The sequence below is a fragment of the Aythya ferina genome, assembly GCF_964211825.1.
Source record: "Aythya ferina genome assembly, chromosome: W".
Taxonomy (NCBI): Eukaryota; Metazoa; Chordata; class Aves; order Anseriformes; family Anatidae; genus Aythya; species Aythya ferina.
Window position 1 is genome coordinate 8,339,222 of NC_140313.1, and position 22,816 is coordinate 8,362,037.

General features: G+C 48.8%; 1 protein-coding gene across 1 annotated transcript; it reads left to right on the forward strand.

Moving 5' to 3' along the window:
- Nucleotides 1-8,681: 8,681 nt before the first annotated feature.
- Nucleotides 8,682-12,266, forward strand: LOC311426344 (adenosine 5'-monophosphoramidase HINT1-like). The gene is made up of 3 exons (XM_084502795.1): nucleotides 8,682-8,892; nucleotides 11,111-11,216; nucleotides 11,921-12,266. The coding sequence occupies exons 1-3, from the start codon at nucleotides 8,747-8,749 to the stop codon at nucleotides 12,173-12,175; spliced, it is 507 nt and encodes a 168-aa protein (XP_084358921.1). The 5' UTR covers nucleotides 8,682-8,746; the 3' UTR covers nucleotides 12,176-12,266.
- The last annotated feature ends 10,550 nt before the right edge of the window (nucleotides 12,267-22,816 follow it).

The window sequence follows — 22,816 nt, forward strand, 5'->3', positions numbered from 1 at the left end:
AGTTTCCCAGGAGCTGGATCACCCTCAAAGGCTGAACAGTAACCCAAGCTCAAATAGATCCTGGAAGTGGGCCCAACCCCTTGATTGAAGGCGTTTCTCACACCCCCACGATACCCCCTGGACGACGCAGAAAGATGTTATACTTCCTGGTACTATTTTTACAAGGGCAATTAAGCCATGGGAATAACTTTTTCATTCTGGGGGAGGAAGTGGCCAAGGCTTTTAACCTTAGCAATTGCTGGGTTTGTGGGGGACCAGGGGGAGCTGAAAGTTGGCCCTGGGTAGCTGGCCCGGTTGAACCTAAGCGGTGGGTTAGTAATTTGAGTGAAGTTCATAATGGTACACAATTCTGGAAAGAGGAAGAAGGCCCGTGGCAATTGCACTCGTCAGAGAAAGGTATATACTGTTTAAACAGAACAGGAACAGTAAAGGTGGGAAAAAGCGTTTGTAAATGGGCTCATCCTGAATGTGGACCTATAAACTGTACAGCAAGTAAAGGAAATGGAATGCTAGGCATGTCCAGCTGAAAAACGGGACTTGGCTGAAATGCTCATATAAGAAAGTTTTTGGACCTGGATGTGAAGCCATGGCAAGAGCACAATCAAAGGGACAATTCGACGTTCAAATCCTGAGTTGTCAGCGTGATAACGCCACTAGGGAGCAGCATGTGGTAAGAGTCTACCGCTGGAGGTGGCAAAATGAGCATGGGACACAAGTGTTCTTTAAACATTTCTGGTCAGCTCGTAATATGACAAGTCGTGAAGGAGAACTTAGTCGTCATTGTGAGTGGGAATCTAGTGCGGGAGCTTGGAGGTGTATATATATATATGAGTACTAATGGGGCAAACATTGTAACAGGACCGCTTGGTAATGGAAACACTTTTATTCCTTGGGGCATGAAAATACAAAGAGAATGGGACGGTCCTTTTCCAAATGGGACGTGGGCTCTAAAGGGACATTATTGGGTGTGTGGCAAACAGGCCTATAAAAGGCTACCAAAGGACTGGTCAGGAATATGCTATGTGGGGTACATAAGGCCCTTGTTCTTTTTATTGTCACAAATACAAGGAAATCACTTAGGAATAAAATTATATGATGATCTGAATAGAGAAAAACGATCTATTGATGCTTCCTTAGCCGGAGGTAGTGCTCAAAAATGGAGAGAAAATGAATGGCCCCCTGAAAGAATCATACAGTATTATGGACCAGCTACCTGGAACCCGAATGAGGTAATATCTGGAGCCCGAGAACCTATTTATAATTTGAATCGAATAATTAGGTTGCAAGCTGTCCTCAAAATAATAACCAATCAAACAGCGACAGCTTTGGATCTTTTAGCTGACCAGTCCACCCAGATGAGGAATGCTATTTTTCAACATAGAATGTTGTTCTGCTATTTACTAGCAGAAGGGGGGGGTGGGGTGTGGAAAACTAAATGATTCTAATTGTTGCTTACAAATTGACGATAATGGGAAAGTGGTTAAACAGATAACAAAAGAAATTAGAAAATTGGCCCACGTCCCAGCACAAACTTGGAAGGGTATGGATTGGGATTTATTTTCATGGCTGCCTGGTGGACCATGGGTTAAAAGGATGTTATTTTTATTTTTATGTGCTGTAATGATGTTATTATTCATACCTTGTATGATACCTTGCTTTACATTATTGATGCGCCGGATGATAAATAGTACATTTGTAATGACTTCATTAAAAAAGGAAGGGGATATGTCAATTATGCTGCTTAAGAATTGGACCTTCCGAGAACGGACTGATGAAATCCAGTTATTAATGACAAAAGTTGAAAAAGAGACACGAATTGAGGATATTAAAAAGAAGATAAGGGATTGTGAGGAATGTTTTAACAATGCGTGTCAATAGAGAGCTTGAAGGAAAATGTATTCGTATGTTCTTTCCTTGAAGTCTCTGGTACCTGGGGGTTTCAGAACAACTGCTAACTGTTATGACTTCTGAACGGGACACTATGCAAGCCCCTGATATCTGGCCAGGAGATTAAGGAGAAGGGAAAAGCTGAAGGACGGCTAAAAGACAAAGCTCGCAGGGAACGCTGTGCAAGCTTTTGACATGCAGCCAAGGAGTACAAAGAAGAAGGACAAGAAAAAAAAAGCCGGAGAGGAAGACTATGAGCCTTCATCATGGAAGACCCCCAGAGGGACCACCAGAGACTGATACGCATGCTCCAGTAGGAGGGTTCAGATTCCGGAACTAATTATAACAACTCCGTTGTGGTTTGTTTTTTTTTTAGAAATAGTAATGAATATGTATTGGTCTAGGAGCATAAAAAATCAGCATCTTGATGTAACGGGTGTGCGACTAGGTGGAGCGGAGACTCCCGGCGCACCCAGCGCTGTTTGCTTACCTCTATTCTTTTAATAAATTGTAAACTTTGATTATAGTCCTCTTTTGGGACTGAGCTACTTATAACATGATCCAGCTACGTGGGCAGAAGACGGATCCTGGGGCTATAGGACCCCAATATATATGCTTAATAGAATAATTAGGTTACAAGCTGTAATAGAAATAGTTGTAAATAAAACCGGAGATGCACTTGGATTAATTGCAAAGCAAAATACTAAGATGAGGGCTGCTTTGTATCAAAATCGCTTAGCTTTGGATTATTTGCACAAGAAGAAGTCTGTGGAAAATTTAACCTTAGTAATTGCTGTTTTATAGATTGGTGATGAAGGTGTTTCTTCCTAGTAGCTGGTAGAATGCTATGTTTTGGCTTAGGATGAGAAGAGTGCTGATAACATGCTGATGTTTTAATTGTTGCAGAGTAGTGCTTACACCAAGCCAAGGACGTTTCAGCTTCTCACTCTGTCCTGCCAGCGAGCAGGCTGGGGGTGCAACAAGAGCTGGGAGGAGGGCCAGACTGCCGGTAAGCAAGCTTTAATGGCAACTGTCATAGTGTTTGCAGCTGCTGAGGAATAATTCTAACTGGAATAATAACTGTACATTGTATATTGTATATATAAAAGCCCGGGCATTTTTGTTAAAGTATTCTTTTATTCATATGTTAATATGTAAATATGTAAATATAAGAACTGCCATTGAGGTGTATGTCTAAGGGAACAAAATTTGCCCAGGCATATCATCGGCTCATCAGGTTTAAATGTCCTCAGTGTAATTGTCAACAGGCAGTTAATTTACAGTGGTTTGATTTTATTTGTGTATCTATATATTGTGAATTTTGGAGGGATTGGGATTGACTAGTAAAGAGCTTCTAGGAAAACAGTGGAATATTAACCACTGTAGATTACAATAGGAAATGTTCAAAGCAAAGAAACCCCGAGGAAAAGCCCCCTAGGGTGTATACTAACACATTGGAGGGATATAGTGGGGTGAGAGGGTACAGAAAGTAAAAGAACTCTTATCAAATATTGTAATCAATGGTGGCCACTTTATAAACTAGAGGATGGAGCGGAGTGGCCCCTAAATGGAACTATTAATTATAACACCATATTACAGTTAATGTTGTTTTTGTGGAAAGAAGGAAAATGGGATGAAATATGGTATATTGATTGATATGTTGTTTCAGTATCTTGGAGGGAAAAGGTATGGAATTAAGTTGGACTCAGAATGAGCCTTTGGTGCTGGTATTAGAAAAGTACGGGCTGGAGAAAGATAAAGGAAGTGTTAAAAGGGTTGCTGAAGGTGTTAAAGGTGTGGCATGTAATATTTAACAGAGCTGTTTGAAATTGAATGAGCAGGGAAAGGTGATGTAGGCATTATCTAAGTAACGGTCTAGAAGTTTTGGTATATTTGCATATTTGCTGTGGTGTTTGTTCAGTTTCCCAAGCATCGGGGGGGGGGGAGCAGCCTGCTCCACCAGGGGCCTCTCCAGCGGCCGCAGGGGGGCTTCGGCTCCAGCGCCTGGAGCGCCTCCTCCCCCTCCTTCTGCACTGACTTTGGTGTCTGCGGGGGGGTTTCTCGCTCTCCCAACTGCTGTTAAGCAGCAGGTTTTTGTTTGTTTCTTTGTTTGTTTGTTTTCGTGGATGTGCTCTCACAGAGGCACGGACTGTGTTGCTCATGGCTTGGCTCTGGGCAGCAGTGGGCCCCTTTGGGGCCAGATGAAATCGTCCCTTATCTACCACGGGGAGGTTTCTGGGTTTTTCTCACGGGGGCTGCCACTGCAGTTTCCCACTCCCACACCCCTCACACCCCCCCCCCCCCCCGAACCTTGCCATCAAACCCAATACACTGGGGAACAGCTAAGTCATTACTGACTTGTAAAGCATCAGGGATTAAATTAACTAATGAAACCCTAAATGTGATGGGGGTAGAAGGTACTGGGATAACAGTGCCATTTTTGGGGAATACTAAGCTGAGACCAGGGGATAAAATGATCACTGGGCAATTATTGTATGTATCCAAGGCAGAAACTAACTTGTTGGGAAGGGATTTGATGATTAAATTGGGCATTCAAATAGTAAATTGTTAGACTGGAATAACAGTGTTATTAATGGAGTGCTCTCAGGCCCTGAGAGCAAACCTCTGACTGGAAAGACTCTGAAATGGGGGTGGAAGCAACAATATAGGTGGACAATTTTACCTCAGGGGTTTACAGGGCCACCTATCTATTTGGGTAAATTCTAAAAAAGGTTTTGGAGCAATTACAACCTCCCAAGGAGGTATTAACGTTACAAATATGTGGATCATTTTAAGGAAAATCGATACTCCCTGATGGGAGAGAAATGCTGAATAAAGTGATAATGAGGCAAATATTAACTGTTTTACATCAGAAGAGTCACTGGGAGGTGCAAGCAATGTGTGATGTTGTTCTAAGAAAGCATGTCTGCGTAGGAATATATACTTTAGGGAAGCACGCATGCAGAGGATGTACTATGTGTCAAAAGGTAAATAAAAAGGTCTTCTGTAACCTATCTTGAGGGGGACGGGAGCCAGGGCTTTGACCTTTCCAAAATATACAGGTAGACTTTACTGAGTTACTTGTTTGTCCTAATTGACCACGTGACTGAATGGGTGTAAAGCTTTACTGCAAGGATTAAAGCAGGCCTTAGAGATTGAGTGGGATTTTCACAGCCCCTGGCACCCTTCCTCTTCTGGAAAGGTAGAGCGAATGAATGGTGAAATTAAGAAACAACTAACAAAACTTATGCTGGAAACTAAGGCTTCTTGGGTAAAATGCTTACCCCTTGCACTGTTAAACATATGGACGCAGTCCAGAACTGATGTAGGAATTTCTCCTTTTGAAATGCTATATGGTATGCCCTATGACTTGGAATTGCCACTTGATCACCCTCAATTCTAATTAAGACTTGGAAAGAGACTTTTTTTAACACCACGATGGGGAAGGCCCCTATGTTGTTTTGCTTACTACAGAAACAGCCGTCCGGACTGCGGAGAAAGGATGGACACGTGCCAGCCGTGTTAAAGGACCCATCTGTGACAAGAAGTGGGAGATCGCTCCAGGAAACAAAGACCTGAAGCTCACATTGCGACGAACTCGATAGGTACCGTGGGTTAAGGTAGAGGCTCTCCCCTGAAGAACACTACTGCTGCCGAGAAGAACTAAAACCTCGTAGTTGGCTGCAACCCAACTGACGAGTGAGGCAGAGGAGTGAATAAGTGGGGAAAGACATGGGCCTCAGCCATTCCTATCGGTATTTGGGGGTTCTCGCAGTGATTTCATCCTGCGTAGCGACTCAACACCACCCCCACCAACCTTTTAAATGGACTTTAAGTCGATTCGAAGATCAACAGGTTATTGCAACCCAGATAACATCGGGGGGGGGGCCAAGCTTTACTTCTACACTGTGTCAGCTGATCTCGAGGCCCCGATGCTGGGAATATATGGGATTTTATTTCTGCCCAAGTTCTAACCTGGGAAGGGGGTACTGTAAATGCCTGAACGTGTATTATTGTGCATACCGGGGGTGTGAAACCATTGCTACAGACTGGACACTCGGGGCTGGTCGGGATAAATTCTTACAAGTGGGATATGGGCTGCAAGCTTGTAACCGACAATTGGATCCCCGTTGCAGGTGGTGAGGGCATGGTATAGGGTATACAGGAACCTTCCACGGAAATAAAGAAATTTGCAAGGTTCTATATATAAATCTAACAAACTCGGACGATACTAGCTGGGTACTAGGAAAAATGTCAGATTTTACGAACACGGAACAGATAGGGGAGGACTCATACTAATAAAGAAGGGAAAACCCGAGACTTCCAAGGTAGTCGGGCCTAATAAAGAGTTACTAGGGGAAGGTTTGGTTGTCCAGACTGTAAATATACCTGGGACTGCCCAACCTACTACAGTGTTTTCTAGTAAGTCGACAGAGTTATCCTTTCCCACACTGCTTCCAAACACTGTGGAAAAAAAAAAAAAAGGGGTCGTACCCGAGAGTAGTATGTGGAAAGTTATAAATGCTAGTTTCCAGGTACTAAATCAAACTAATCCTGAGATAACTGAAGGGTGCTGGCTATGTGTAAGTGTTAAGCCCCCATATTATGAAGCTATAGGAGATATGGGGAGGTCTGAATATTCAAATGAGTTAAATCCTTCCAAATGCAGTTGGGGTCAGGAAATCGGGATAACTTTGACTCAAGTTACGGGAAAAGGTAGATGTATCGGCACAGTTCCAAGAGATAAAAATGATCTGTGCCATGTCACTGAAAAAATGGACCAAACACACAAATGGTTAATTCCTGCAAATAACACTAGGTGGGTATGTTCATCGTTAGGAGTCACTCCTTGCATATCTTTAAAATTGTTTAGCACATCTCATGATTTTTGTGTACAGGTGGTCATTATACCAAGGATTCTATACCACACTGAAGAGTATATGTATACCCATCACACAGTGGCTGAATACCATCTGGTAAAGAGGGAGCCTATTACGGCCGTCACCTTAGCCACTTTAATGGCTCTCGGGGCTGCAGGTGCAGGAACTGGAATTGCTTCCCTGATAAAACAAAGCCAGGAATTTACTTCTCTACGCATTGCCGTAGATGAGGATCTGGCCCGTATAGAGCAGTCAATAACAGCTCTGGAAAAATCGGTTAGGTCATTATCCGAAGTGGTACTCCAAAACCGTAGAGGGTTGGATTTGATTTTCTTACAACAAGGAGGACTGTGTGCAGCCCTACGTGAAGAATGCTGTGTATATGCAGATCATACTGGGGTGGTAAGAGATACAATGACTAAATTGCGGGAAGGATTAGAAAAACGCAAAAGGGAAAATGAGGCTCGTCAGAATTGGTATGAATCCTGGTTTAATTACTCACCTTGGCTTACTACCCTGCTATCAACCATAGCGGGGCTCTTGTTGTTACTTACATTAGCACTGACTTTTGGACCATGTATATTCAATTGAGCAATCACAGTTGTGAAAAGCCGATTAGAGGCAGCTCATCTTATGCTCGTGCGTGCTAAGTATGAATCTTTTGAGCAGGAGAAGGACGACGCAGAAACTTTGATGCTCAGCAAGCAAATATTGCAAAAATTCAATGAACAAAATATGTTAGAAAAAGAAACTTTGTGCATCACTTGTTTCATACACGTTATTATTAGTAATACTATTATCATAATGATTGTCTTTATTGTTATTATTATTATTTATCTGTCTTTATCTCAACTCACGGGCTTCGCTTTCCCGTTTCCCCGTTTCTCTCCCCATCCCAGAGAGGGAGGGGAGAGGGTGAGCGAACGGCTGTGTGGTGTTTAGCTGCCGGCCGGCTTAAACCACAACAGAAGGAAAAGCTGTAAATGAACTTGTAAAAGAAACGAAGAAAATTGCACATGCCCCAGTTCAAACTCGCTATGGAATCGATCTAGGAGGATTATCGGGGGGCGGGGGGCGCGCTTTACGGGTGTTGATTGGCTTACTAAAATTGGGATGGTTGTACTGGGGGGATATGTGGAGGATTTTAATAATTCCATGTTTTACCAGCCCAATACACTCGGTTATACAAGGAATGCAAATACCTGCGGTACCTGTTGTGGGAATAGAAACGTTGTTTTTGCAGAGTTCCGCTGTTTAGAGGGAAGGAACGTGGTACTGAGATATGCTTGCAGTGATAAGAAAGCTTAGCAGGCGACCTCGTAAAATGCAGACAACCAGACTCCTTAGGACAATTAGGTGAAAATGGCGGTGTCAAGTCAGATAAGTGAAGAAACATTACCACATCAGATAGATTGTGAACCTGGATTACCCCCTCAGTGGGGAAACGGGGGAGGGTCCTGTCATCAAAAAGCACATAAACTGTGTTTTGGAACTAGTAGGCGCGCTCTCCTGCTTGTGGGGCGCCCGCCATTGCAATCAATCGCGAGTAAATTACTACTTCACTGAGATCCTCGCCTGAGCCTAAGCTATCGGCTACGGAGTGTTTCTCGCCCTCCCTTCCAACCCAAGCCACGCTATGATTCTACGAGCGGAGCGCCTGTTCTGTGGAGCTCGTTTCCCAGCCGTGCAGGGCCCAGATTCCCTCCGCGGAGCCGCCCAGCCCGTTTTCGGGCGCCCACTTCCTCCCTCCCGGTCGGCTCCCTCCGCGCCCCGAGGGCACGCGACCTCCCTGAGCGCCGATAAGCACCGGGTCGACGGGAGCGGAGCCGCCGAGAGGGCGGGGACAAGGGAAGAGGGCAGGCGAGGCAGCCAATCGAGGCGCGGGGGCGGTCGGCGGCGATCTGTCGGCCCAATGAGCGCCGCGGAGGGCCGGGCCGAGTGCGGGAAGCGAGGGGGCGTTGTACCGAGCGGGCGCCGTCATGGCCGACGGGATTGTTAGGGCGCAGGCCGCCTGGCCCGGTGGCGGCGCTGCCGCTGCTTTCGGAGCTTTCGGAGCGGTCGCCTGCAAGGGCAAGGAGGTCCCCGCCAACGTTCTCCGTGAGGATGAGCGGTCGTGGACGAGGAGGTAGCCGCGGCGTTGTTGTGCGAGTCTTTCCTTCCTTTCCTTTCCCTCGGCCGCTCGCAGGCCCTCTGAAACGAGGGCCCGTCGCGGGTCCCGGGAGTGCGGCAGGGCGGGTGGTGGCCTTGCTGCGGGAGGGACGGACGGACGGACGGTCGGTCGGTCGGTCGGGGTCTCTCCGGCTCGTGGCGCTCTCTACTGCAGCGCCTCTAAAACGCCGCGCTTCTTCGGTGCCTGCCCCCGGGGTGCCACGGCGCGTACTGGGTCGCCGGCGCAGTCGGTCTCCTTGGGGGTTCGGACTGTATGCATATAGGCAGTGAGCATCGCAGTAGTGACCGTAATCAGTCGTTTCTGCGTAGCAGAAATGCAGGTCTTGATGCGCCTCGTGATAGCGTTCTAGAGACGCCCCGGCTCGGCTGTGCTAGGCTTTGGTTATGGCACCACCCCCACCGCGCACACGAGCGCGCGCTCTCTCCAAAGTGGCTTGTGAAAGGGAAGAATTGCAGCTTTTCCTAGCTTTCTTAAACACCTAGAAACCAGTCAATCCCGCAGGCTGCGAGAGCTTCCCAGCTCTCATTTCCGTGCTGGAGGTGGACCGTGATAAGAGCACGCTGGCAAGGTTCACTGATGCTGGTGCGCCGCAACGTGCTAGGAACTAAGTGAGCAGCTGCTGAGAGTTATGAAAAAATTGCAGATGTTATCTGCAAGGTGTTAACTCTAAGTTAGTGTCCAGCATAACCGTTGTTGCTGTTTTTAAGTTTGAAATGCTAAAGATAGGACAGTTAGGGATTTCCTCTGCTTCTGACGGCAGGGTTTATCTGCAGCGTGGAAAACAGGCCCTTAGTGAAAGGGGCTGCGTTGCCCGCTCTGCGTGCTGACTCGTAGAATGGTTTGGCTTGGAAGGCACCCTTAAAGATCATCTAGCCCAACCCGCCTGCCGCGGTCAGGGACGTGTTTCACTAGATCGGGTTGCTCAAAGCGTTGACGCGTTGCTTGGAACAGCGCTTTCTTAATAGGTCTCGGTAATGTTGCAGCTGCCGCCCGTTTGGAGTATTGGAAGCGTTCAACTGCTCTCCGGAAACCGTGCTTGCGGTAGCGCCCCGCCTTTACGAAAGGGCGCGTTTCCTGTCTCCTTCGTGGTGAAGGCTGCGCGAGGAGTGTGCGTGTGTGTGTGTGTGCGCACGCGCGTCTGTTTTGACTTGGCCGTACTGGCTGCAGCAACGTATGTAACCTGAACGCTGTGCTTGATTGGAGAACCAGGCCGTTAACTTGAGTCTGATGAGTGACTTGAGAGCAGACAACCTACTCTGACCGCTCTTAGTGCGACGCGTTTCCTGGAGGACGAATTAGTTGCAGTTTCTCGCTTGGTCTCAACTTGAGGTGGGGGGAGGGGGCGGGGGCTTAGAACCGCTTTTGGAGCGTAGTTGGCTCTAGCGAATGGTCTTGAATTTGCTTAGCTCGCTGTACCGAAGGCCTGTTTTACGGTTGAGCGATGTTATAGGGAGGAGCGTGAGGAAGGCTTATAATTCTCGATTGTCGTGCAGTGAAAGGCGATGGTGAGTAAGAAGTACAAAGCATCTGTGGAATTGAGTCTTATTGGCAGTGTTTCAGTCGCATCTAAAACAAATAAAAATAGCGGAAGTCGCTAACCTGAAGTACTCGGCTGTCTCGCTGCCCCCGTCACCTTGCGCGCTGGATCCTGCTTCTGGCGCCGTATGCAGTTTCTGTCTGCTGGTGATTTGGGGAGTTCCCTCGCAAGTAGTTGCGAGTTGATGGTTTCCTACAGGTCGGTGGTATTCGTGTTTCGAAGGTGATGCCTTGGCCTCGGTCTGGAGGTGTCTGACGTCGGTCCAGCCGTAACGGGCTAATTTGGAACGTTCCTTCCCCTGAGTACGTGGCGTTCTCGAGGACGGAGAGTTAATACGGCCTCAGCCGGATTACTCCAGGTTCTTTGAAGATGCCTTCCTGCCTCTGGCCGAGGCAATATTTGGACATAACCGAAGGACAGTTAGCCATTGTTTGCCGCTTGTGTGTCTTGTGCGTAGAAGGTAGAGAACTTTGCCTATTCAAAGCTCGCTTAAGAAGAATCGCTGTTTTGTCGTGCGCGTTTGGGGCGCCTGATAATCTGCTTCGGTAGGACGAGTTCAGTGGGGCATAGTGATTTGCTTAAGCTGTTGCCTTTCTCTGAAGCCGACTACGTTTTAACTGTTTACTCTTCCTCCAGTGCCTTGCGTTCCGTGATAGTTCGCCTCAGGCTCCAGTGTTTTTTCCTAGTCCTTCCTGAGAAGGCAGTTGTCCGGTTATGTGAAGCAGACGATTCTGGTGGACCCGTGAGTACTGTGGGAGCTTTCTGTTTGCTAGGCTGGCTGTACCTGTAACAGGTTTGTAACTTCCTAGACTCTTTCCCGTCCCCTCTTTTCCTCTGGCTGTTGCAGAGGGGCGCACAGTAGGCTATTTGGGGTTGTCCGATGCTGTAGTCTTTCGCCTCTAGCTTGTAATGGAGTTGAGCTTTTTGACTGAGAGCAGTGATATAAAGCGATGCTCGTCTCCAGCTACGCGCTTGCAGTGCAAAAAGCAGCGTTGTTCCGGCGTGCGGTCTGATGCCCGTTTTCACGGTTTCCGGACAGCGGGGGTGGTGCCTTGACTATGCAGAAGAGGGCTTGGGGTTTGGGCAGGTCAGAGGCGAGGAAAGGGAAAGCTGGTTGAGCGGCGCTTGGGTGTTTGTTTCGCTGTTAGCTATGCAAGTCAAGTTCCAAGGCTCTGTGAGCCCACGCAAGAGAAAAGGCACCGTGAAGCTTTTATTTTCCGACAGAGTGGCTTACGTTGCCCGAAGCTATGACGGGGGCTTTAAGCCCCAAGACAAATTCAGCTTCTGTGACTGTTTTGTAGTCTGTTACTGTCTAGAGGGTAGTTCAAAGAGCGGTGGTTGAATTGTGAAGGATTAGCTAACCGTGTTCTGTGGGTGGTTCTCCGCTCGCGTTCATTCTGTGCGTCGTGGCACAGCACGTTAGGTGACGTTATTTCCTTTTTCCAGCTTCTTGGGCGTTTCGTGGTTGTTGGCAAGAAGTGTGCTGTTAACCTGGACCTGACCAATGGATTCCGGATGGCTGTGAATGCCCACCCTCGGGCCCTTCAGACTATCGTGTACATCTATGTATTCTGGGTGGCGGTCAGTTGGGCCGGCCTCCCGGCTAAGGTTTTTGCACCGCAGGCGTCACTGCACGCGTACGGGTCGCCGCCGAATAGGTTTCATATGTTGCCCATCAGTCTAGCCCCTGTTGAGGTTTGATTTATTATTTTTTTTGGACGGCTGTCTGTGGAGGGTAATAAAGAGCTTTTGAGCAGCATTTGCACAATAAAGATGGAGCATGGGGATATCACCTCTGTCTTGCGTGTCTTACCGATGGAAATAGTTCCGCAAGTTAAAACGGCGTCTCCCTGGAGCGCACGTGCGCAGAATGTTTTGGTCCGTTGACAGTGTCGTGTAGGTGGTGGTTTGCCCATTCATTTGGAACGCGAAGCTAGAAGCGCTCGGCGGTCCTGTGGGTCTCCGTCTTCCTAAGACGATCTAGGATGTGCTGTGTGTTTGAGGCCTTGCTATCTTCCCCCTGCTCCCGAATAAAAGCGTGCCCTTTTATTGCGAAATAGCCGCGTTGAGGACTGGCAGATGTAGAACCAGAGAAGAATAAGGTTGGAAGAAAGCTTCCAGGCATTGTCTGTTGTCTGCCCCTGTCCCGAGGAGGAGGCAGAATAAACTCTACCGGGTGTAATTTCTGACAGGTGCTTGTCAGCCTGTTCTTGACTACCCTAGGAGTTTTGCTACCGCTTTCTTTTCGGTCCTCCTCGTGGGTTTCGCAACTTTGAGAAGGAATTCCTCCCACAGGATGTAGAAGGCTCTGGGATGCTTGAGTCGGCTTCTGATAAGTTCGAGACTCGGCTGCCGTTCTCTTTATTTTTTTTGTGTTTATTTTTAGTGTCTTTTTTTTTTTTTCCCTAAACGAAGTCCGTTGTTCAGTAACTAGAAGAAGGATTAGCTAAAGGCACCATAAGGCTTTTAAATGCGATCACCTCTCGTGCTTTGTTAGACCTCTGGCTTCGCTCTGCTCCTTGTTTAATCGCGATTACATTCAAGGCTTACTGGAGCGTGGGAACGTTAAAATGCTATTAAATACTCTTAGTGTTTGAAACTTGCTAAATGAAATGATTTTTGTGACTCCGTTCCTCATAAAGAAACTTGATTCGTTAGCCAACCACTAGAACAGGCTGCCCAGAGCTGCATCCAGCCTGGCCTTGAACGCCCCCAGGGATGAGGCATCCACGACCTCCCTGGGCAACCCGTTCCAGTGCCTCACCACCCTCTGAGTGAAAAACTTTCTCCTAATATCTAACCTAAATCTCCCCTGTCTTAGTTTAAAACCATTCCCCCTTGTCCTATATGATCCTTCCTTGATAATAATGATTATTATTATTAATTAAACAATTTAACTAAAGGGGAAAAGAAAGGGGGAAAGGGAAAAAAGGAAAAAACCAAAACAAATAAAGGCTACGTGGAAGTGCAGAGGAAAGAAATTACTCTCTACTTCCCACAAATGAGCGATGCTTGACCACGTCCTCGAAGCAGGGCCTCAACGTGCGTAGCCGGTGTTTGGGAGGAAGACCGACGTTTTCACAACGAGAGCCCAGCCTTCCCCTCTTCTTCCTGTTTCCACCTTTTATTGCTGAGTGTGACATCATACGGTATGGAATATCCCTTTGGTTGGTTGAAGTCAGCTGCCCTGGTGATGTTTGTCTTCTCGCTTTTTTGCCCACCCCCTAGGAGGGTTAGAGAGAGTCCTGATGCTGTGCCAGCGCTGCTCGGTAGTAGACGCAACACTGGTGTTATACCACTGCTGTTCTAGCTACAAGTGCAGAGCACAGCACTGTATGGGCTGCTGCAGGGAAAGTTAACGTCCCAGCCAGACCCAGTACAGGCCGTTGCCCCTTGTCCTATCCCCACTAACCACTGCACAGAGGGTGGCGAAATCCCACTGTCTCCCACGCAGAAGATATTTGTAAACATTGATAAGATCCCCTCTCAGTCTTCTCTTCTCCAGGCTGAACAGACCCAGGTCTCTCAGTCTTTGCTCATAGGGAAGATGCTCCAGGCCCCGTATCATCTTTGTTGCCCTCCGCTGGACTCTTTCCAGGAGATCCTTGTCTTTTTTTGTACCGGGGAGCCCAGAAGTGGACACAGTACTCCAGGTGAGGCCTGCCCAGGGCAGAGTAGAGGGGGGGGGATCACCTCCCTTGACCTGCTGGCCACGCTTCTTTTAATGCACGCCAGGATCCCATTGGCCTTCTTGGCCACCAGGGCGCACTGCTGGCTCGTGGTCAACCTGTCGTCCACCAGGACCCGCAGGTCCTTCTCCGCAGAGCTCCTCTCCAGCAGGTCATCCCCCAGCCTGTACTGATACATGCGGTTGTTCCTTCCCAGGTGCAGGACTCTACACTTGCTCTTGTTAAACTTCATTTGGTTTCTTCCCGCCCAGGTCTCGCTGAATGGCAGCACAGCCTTCTGGCGTGTCGGCCACTCCTCCCAGCTTTGTATCATCGGCGTACTTGCGGAGGGTGGACACTATTCCCTCATCAAGGTCGTCGATGAAGATGTTGAACAAGACCGGACCCAGCACCGACCCCTGGGGAACACCGCTAGTCACAGATCTCCAGCCGGACTCTGCGCCACCGATCGCCACCCTCTGAGCTCGGCCAGTCAGCCAGTTCTCAACCCACCTTACCGTCCACTTGTCTATCCCACGCCTTCTCAGCTTTGCTAGCAGGATGTCGTGGGAGACAGTGTCAAAAGCCTTGCTAAAGTCAAGGTAGATGGCGTCCACTGCTCTCCCTCCATCAACCCAGCTGGTGATTCCATCATAGAAGGCTACAAGGTTGGTCGAGCACGATTTCCCCTTGGTGAATCCATGCTGACTACTCCTCATAACTTTCTTCTCTTCCAGTGGCTTGGAGATGGCATCCGGAACAAGCTGTTCCAACAGCTTTTTCAGGGACAGAGGTGAGACTGACCTTTCCAAGAGCTCCACATCCTTCTTGTGCTGGGGGCCCCAGGCCTGCACGCAGTATTCCGGGTGGGGTCTCCCAAGAGCAGGGTAGAGGGGGAGAATCTCCTCCCTCTCCCTGCTGGTCACCCCTTTTTTAATGCAGCCCAGGACTTAGTTGGCCTTCCGGGCTGCAAGCGTGCGCTGCTGGCTCACGTCCAGCTTCTCGTCCATCAGGACCCCCAAGTCCTTCTCCGCGGGGCTGCTCTGAAGTTCTTCTTCTCCCAGCCTATAGAGATACCTAGGATTGCCCCAGCCCAAGGTCAACGCCTTGCACTTATGGCATCCCTTCCCTCTATTGTATCGACTGCACCGCTCAGCTTGGTGTCATCTGCAAACTTGCGCGATTCCGTCGTCTATGCCATTGCTAAGGGTGTTGAAGAGCACCGGTCCCGAGCCCGACCCCTGAGGGATGCCACTTGTGACCGGCCTCCGGCCAGAAATAGAGCCGTTGGCCACAACCCTTTGGCCGCGACCAGCCAACCAATTCTTTATCCACCCAACAGTCCATCCTTCAAAGCCCTACCTCTGCAATTTAGAGAGAAGAATGTGGTGAGGGACCACATCAAAGGCTTTGCTCGGTCCAGGTAGCATATCCTGTCCCAGGACTGGTTTCAGCCGTAAACCACAAACAGTTATGAAGAGAGATGTAGCTTTGTAAATATTTTTGTTGCCTTGGGTGAATTGGTGTCTGGTCACATTGATTGGCCCACGTGGTAGCTGGGAGATGGCCGACGGGGAGGACTGAGATGTTAAAGCTGCCTGTGGTTGCCTGCCCCCAGCCCCGTCCCCGTGGGCCATCCCGATGGCAGTAGCGCCCGCCTGGAAGCTCAAACTGAAGCGAGCGTATTCTGATGTCATTACCCTCCAAGCCTGTCAGAGAGGCAGAAGCGCTGTGGCCTCCTCAGGCAGGAACTGCACGTGTGGGGACGGCCGCGTCCCTGCCGCCGTGTCGGGCCAGTTTGAGCTCCGCTCTCCGTGCGGCTGCAGGGCACCGCGGACCACGCTTGGGCAGCCTCGGGGGGCGCTGCCTAGTTTTCCAGAAGCTTCCTCCCCAGCTGAGCAGAAACCCAGTTGTGATGTGTCAGGGCTGAGCGCAGGCTTTGTATTCCTTCCCGCCACCCCCTGCACGGGAGGTGCAGCTTTCCCCCTCGGAAACACCAGCAGTTGAAGTGGGGCTCTCAGGGAAGGTTGTGGAGCAAGTTCTGAAAAGGTAAGGCCTGCCCTGGCAAAAGTGGGGATTTGCCTGCAGGGAGCAGCGCCCAAAAGCCACCAGCGCGTTTGGGGTGGAGCTGATAGGGTCATAAATAACGCTTGGGGCTACGAGCGTGAGGTCCCACATCTGGTCCGGGGCAATCCTAAGCACAAATCCAGGCTGGGCGGAGAATGGATTGAGAGCAGCTCTGAGGAGAAGGGCCTGGGGGCGTTGGTTGATGAGAAGCTCGTCAACCGGAGCCGGCAATGCGACATGCGCTTGCAGCCCGGAAAGCCAACCGTATCCTGGGCCGCATCAAAAGGAGGGTGGCCGGCAGGTGGAGGGAGGTGATTCTCCCTCTCTGCTGCTGTGCTCTTGTGAGGCCCCACCTAGAGTAAGTACTGTGTTCAGCTCTGGGGTCCCCAGCACAAGAAGGACGTGGACGTACTAGAAGGCGTCCAGAGGAGGGCCACGAAGATGACCGGGGGCTGGGGCACCTCTCCTAGGAAGGCAAGCTGAGGGAGTTGGGGTGGTTCGGCCTGGAGAAGAGAAGGCGCCGGGGAGACCTTGGAGGGGCCTTCCAGTACCTAAAGGGGGGGGGGGCCCTACAGGAAAGCTGGGGAGGGACTCTTTGCCAGGGAGAGGAGCGATAGGGCCAGGAGTAATGGTTTTGAAGTCAGAGAGGGTAGACTTAGGTTGGATAGTTGGAAGCGATTCTTTCCTGAGAGGGGGGTGAGGCACTGGAATGGGTTGCCCAGAGAAGTGGTGGATGCCCTGTCCTTGGACGTGTTTAAGGCCAGGTTGGATGGGGCTTTGAGCAACCTGGTCTAGTGGAAGGTGTCCCTGCCCAGGGCGTGGGGAGGGGGGGGTTGGAATTAGGTGATCTTTAAGTAAGGTCCCTGGATTACCCCCTCAGTGGGGAAACAGGGGAGGGTCCTGTCATCAAAAAGCATGTAAACTGTGTTTTGGAACTAGTAGGTGCGCTCTCCTGCTTGTGGGGCGCCCGCCATTGCAATCAATCGCGAGTAAATTACTACTTCACTGAGATCCTCGCCTGAGCCTAAGTTATTGGCTACGGAGTGTTTCTCGCAATTTGGGGGCTCGTCCGGGATCCAGTCACCTACCGGGGAGCCCCACCGCCGCAGCAGGAGGAAAGCATGCCCCGCTGATTTCAACGGTCCTGTGCATCGACGGTGGCGGTTCTGCGGAGAGCTGACAGAGGGCCCGAGACTGATTAAAGAGGCGGGATCCGTGAAGTACTGGGAAAGAGAAGAAGGTAGGCACTCCGGGTTTGCTAATTGATCCAGTAACTCTGTGCACAGACCAAGGTAAGAAATGTTAAGTATTGCCTTGGGGGTTGGGTGAGACTCTGCGTGATGTGTGATTGAGACGTACTTTTGTACGAAGCGAGTGTGGAGTCCTGATCCGCGGTTCCGTGGCTCCGTGAGGGGTGTGGCCGGAGACGGACAAAGCGTGAGATAAGGGAGAGAAAGGAAGAGTCTCGGGAAATTTGGTGTACGGTAAGCCCTTGCGCAGGGAAGTGCTTGGAAGTACACCAGGGAAATTTGGTGTACGGTAATCCTTGCACGGGGGAAGTGCTTGGAAGTACACCAGGGAATCTGATAAATTCATAGGTGTGTGGTAGCCCTTGCACGGGGAAGTGCTTGGCAGTACACCCCCATTTTCCAGAATCGGAACGTTAGTGTGAGGTACCCTGCAGGAGGGAAACTTCTGTAGCAGCACGCTGACAAGGGCTAGGAAAAATGGGAAATATCCCTGGGGGAGTGCCTACCAACAGTTCTTCCTGAAGAATGATAAGAAATTGGAAACGTAAACCCAAAATTAGAGGAGATTGTAGAAGGGGAGAAAAAAAATTAAATACTGTGTATCAGTCTGGACAAAAGAACCAATTAAGGAAACAGCAGTATTTTGGCCAAAATACGGGGCTGATGAAAATTCAGGCTTTACGTTTATGTGTAAACAATAAGCTTCCTTTTTCGGAGAAGGAGCCAAGTTATGCTCCCTATAATCCTAATATTGTACCCGTGGCAGCAGCAGTCACTCCAGGAAGGGAGACAGGGACTGTAGTTAACACTGTCCCTAAAGAAGGATCGTACTCTAGGCTCTGTCAAGAATTAGAACAAGGTAGAAGATATATTGAGAATTTTGCCTTCCCTGGCACTAACAGTACTAACACTAACGGTGTATCCTCTTAGGTGAACTACCCCCCCTCCTTAGCAGCAGAGAGGTTAGGACTTTTAAGAAGGAGAGGAAGTCTTTATTCGAGGACCCCAACAGCCTAGCTGAACAATTAGACCAGTTCCTAGGACCTGACTTATACTCTTGGGGGAGGGAATTATGCCTATAAGTATGTTGTTTACAGGGAAAGAGATGGGAATGATCAGGAGGAGAGCTGCTATACAAGAATGGGAAAGAGCTCATCCTCCGGGACCAGGGGTACTACCGGCAGAGCAGAAATACCCACTTGCCAATCCTGGCTGGAGTAAGGATAGTGTGCAACACAGAAATCATATGAGAGACTTGGGGTCAGAATGAGAAAGTACTCGGGGATGAGTCCCGAGGACCCGGTATCCCAAGGGCTCTTGAAAGTTCATTGTGTGATTAAAGCCTGGCAAGATATGCAGAAAATGCTCCAGAAGGTGGGGGGATGTAGTGAACAGTCACTGGGGGGCCCTCCTGCGGGAGGCCCTGGAGGTGTGTGTCCGGAGGGGAGATGAGAAGGAAAAGCAGAGAGCGAAACTAATGGTATTGACAGTGCAGCGGGTAGTGAGGCAGAGGGTTGGAGAAAGAGGAAGAAAATCTTCAGGGGGAGTCAGGGCCAGGATGGAAAGGAGAGGAAGAGAGATGAAGGAATGGCAGGCAAAGAAGGCTGCCTGTGTTGTGGCCTGAATCCTAGCAGGGACAGGCTTTGATAAGATGTTTTAAGTGTGACCAAGGATTCCCAGGGGATGCAATGTATGATTACATTGTACCAAGAAAAGACTGCCTGGGGAAATGAGGCCTGTAAGTCTCTCTTTGCTGTTCCTTGTGTGATAGCAACATCGCGGTTCCCCCTGCATTCTCTACAGCTATAGGTAACCATACAGCTTGCCTCTCACGGCAGGGTGTGAGTGCTACCCAGCATCTGGGAGAATTTGCCTTGTGCTACCAAGGACTTGATGGGAAACTGCTCAAGACTTGAGATCCCCACCCAGGGCAGATCTCTGGTGGTACGGTGGAGGGAAGATCTTACGGTCCACCCTACCATATAACTGGGGAGGCACTTGTGCGCTTGTTCGTTTAGCTATACCCTTCACCCTGGCATTTGAAAGAGAAACATCACAAATACCCAGAAGAAGTTAAAGAAGCTTAGGAGTATCATTCGATGACAGAGTATACGTAGATTCTATTGGGGTGCCTAGAGGAGTTTCCGATGAACAGAAAGCCAGGAATCAAATTGCTGCAGGGTTTGAGTCACTGTTCTGGTGGGTAACGATCGATAAGAACGTGGATTGGATTAATTATATTTATTCTAATCAGCGGAGAGTCATAAATTATACAAGGGATGCGATGAGAGGAATTGCCGAACAACTAGATGGCACCAGCAAACTGGCTTGGGAAAACAGAACATCATTAGGTATGATGCTCGCGGAGGAAGGAGGTGGGGGGTGTGTGTGTGATACTGAGCAACCATTGTTGCACTCTTACACCCAGCAATACTGCCCCAGATGGCTCAGTAACTAGAGCATTGCAAGGGCTTACCACCCTTGCCAGTGAATTGGCAGAAAAAGTAGGCACATTTACGTCCTTGATCGTAGTTGTAGGAGTTTTGACAGCCATTGGTTGCTGCATTATCCCCCGTGTAAGAGGACTAGTACAGTGGTTAACTGAAACCGCACTATTGAAACAAATGACCATGGAGCCACCACCTTACTCAGATAAGGTGATAATGAGGAGATGGAAAGCAAAGAAAGCGAAGGAGAAGACGAAATCTACCAAATTACACCTTAGAGAAAGGTTTTTCAAAAATCAACGGTTTATAAAGAAGAAAAGGGGGGAATTGTCATTTATAACAGTTGGGGGCTCGTCCGGGATGGCTTTGGTTCCTGAATTCTGATTTGATCTAGGAGAGGCGCCTCACCATTTGGTGGCTCCTGTTCGAGTCAGGTCGGGACTAATGGCATCTTGAACCTGAATAAAGGTAAGCAAAGAATTTGATTTTGTTACGAGCTCCCTTGCCGGCTGCAGCACTGTATTTTGCCCGTAATTCTGCGCGCGAAGATCCGAACGAAGACGACGGAGTCGTAAGCATTTAAGGCGTATACCGTTTGGTTGGGTGGGATTCGGTTGCCTGCGTGTGTAAGAGTGTGACTGAGACGGAACTTAGTTCCGAAGCGAGTGTGGAGGTCTTCTAACCGCGGCTCCAGTCTCCCGCGAGGGACTTGGCCGGTGAAGGACCGAAGCGATTCCTATAGGATTCGTGGGTGGGTGATAGGTCCTGAACCCCCTGCAAGACACTCTTACTAAGGTAACCAAGGGCTGTGGGAATTGCCATAGTAAAATTCCTAGATGGGTCAGACAGAACTGAAGACCAAGGACCAGAAGAAAGGGAGCAAATTACCAGACATACCACCAGAAAGTCCATTAGGAATAATGATTAGCGGACGCCCCTAGGTGCAGCCTGAGTGTTTTGCTCGGAGGGGACTCCGCTCTCGGCCGCTCACCGCAGGAGCAGACAAAGGCCTCCTGAAGCTGCGGACAAGCGGTATGTTTTCAGCTGCTGGAGGGATACTAACTGGAGTGTTAATAATTGTATGTCTTATTCTTAAACGTGCAGGTATTTTGTGTTGAAAGCGTTTGTGTAAGGGTTTGAAACCAAGTGGAATGAGTCACTCCACGAAGAACACAGTCAGAGGCAATACTTGTTTGGTTGGTTATCATTCTAAATTATATTCTTGTGGTATGAATGAGATGTGCTAGAGGCCTCTCTGTGTGATTGCATGATTGTGCTGTGGGAGTGAGACGCAGCATCGCTGCGAAGCGAGTGCGGAGTTCCGATCCGCGGTTCCGTGTTCTCCGTGAGGGGAGCGTCCGGAGACGAACGAAGTGCGTGACAGACTGAAAAGAAGTGCTGTTTTATCCAAGTGTTGATTGGTGGTGCCCAATATGTGGGCCTGGCAGTGTATCTTGTGATCCTATTTTTGCTCTTAAATGCTTTGAGTGTGACAAGAAAAAAGGCGGGAGCATTATCTAAGTAACTAACAGTTTAGAAGCCTTGGTGTATTTGCTGTGGTGTTTGGTCAGTTTCCCAAGTACTGGAGAGGGGGAGGGGGCTGACTGATTATCGAAGCGGTAGAACGGAGAGAGTCATTTCTTTGGTGGTTCGGGTTTGAGCCCTGGGAATCCGGTAAGAAGGGGGAGAGCGAATTTATTTAGGCCTCAATACCTTTTTAAAGCCCCCATATTGACGGATACACAGGAGTGATCCCTTGTTTTGTATGGGCTTACTAAGAAAGTGCATGAGAAAAATCGGCATTCGGCTTGAAATTCGGTCCTGTCGAAATGTAAATTTTGTGGAAAAGGTGGTCATGTTCGTCTAGAAGACGGAAGGCTGAGTGCTTCAGCTCTTTTCCTGAAGTTCCGTGGATTTATGATTGGAACGGGGCTCCTTAATAATCTGAAATAGTAAAGTTTGTATGCGGGAAGAAGCATTTAATCCCAGAGAACTGGGACATTTGGGAAGAAGATTAGGAAAAGATAGTAAAAAGGTTTGCGTGGAAATTGAAACAAAGGGCGGCAACTAATAAGGAACAGTAATAAATAAATAAAAGGGAATGGAAAATCAAAGAAATGAGTAATATCCAAAACAAAGACGTTTTAAAGAAAGCCTCCTTGGGTGCATATTGGCACATTCGAAGGATATTGTTAGAACTTGGAGCGCAGAAAGGAAGAGGACTTCCACTAAGTATTGCAATCAGTGGTGGCCACTACATAAGCTAAATGGCCACTTTATGGATCAGTCGACTGTAACACTATCTTGCAACTAATGTTTTTGAGGAGAGAAGGAAAATAGGATGAAGTGTAGTATACTGATACGTTGTTTCAGCATCTTAGAGAGAAAAGGAGTGGAATTAATTGGCCCTTGACTGAGCCTTTGGTGTTGGCATGAGAAAAGTACAGGCTGGAGAAAGATAAAAGGAAGTGTTAAAAGAGTTGTGGACGGTGTTAAAGGTGTGGCATGTAGTATTTAACAGAGCTGTTTGAAGTTGAATGAGCAGGGAAAGAGGATGTAGGAATGTTAATAGTTCTGCCTCAACAGGAGGCTGTGATCTCAAAATCACCGGTGTGAGCCCTTTGGGGCAGAGGGACCATGATGGGTCCGAGAGAGTTGTCATGGAAACAGAAGGGCAGCTAACTCTTAAAACAACCTGAGTTTATGAGTGAGCTCAGATTGCCGATGGGACCGCTCAGGGAACTGTTGACAATTGCATTCCCCTGACCGACCCCCCACTGAGACTATAGCCACCCCGGAAATAATGAACGGTAAATACCAAAATCTGGTTAAATTGGGAATGGAGAATCAGTTCCAACAAGGTCCAAAAGAAACCCCTATGGAACTTTTGGACCAACTTTGAAATGCAAT

Excerpts from the sequence above, each read along its gene's own strand:
- LOC311426344 (XM_084502795.1), top strand. The coding sequence starts at position 8,747 with ATGGCCGACGGGATTGTTAGGGCGCAGGCCGCCTGGCCCGGTGGCGGC. Across the intron at positions 8,893-11,110 it reads GAGCGGTCGTGGACGAGGAG|TGCCTTGCGTTCCGTGATAG; the intron begins GTAGCCGCGGCG and ends CTCTTCCTCCAG. Across the intron at positions 11,217-11,920 it reads CAGACGATTCTGGTGGACCC|CTTCTTGGGCGTTTCGTGGT; the intron begins GTGAGTACTGTG and ends TCCTTTTTCCAG.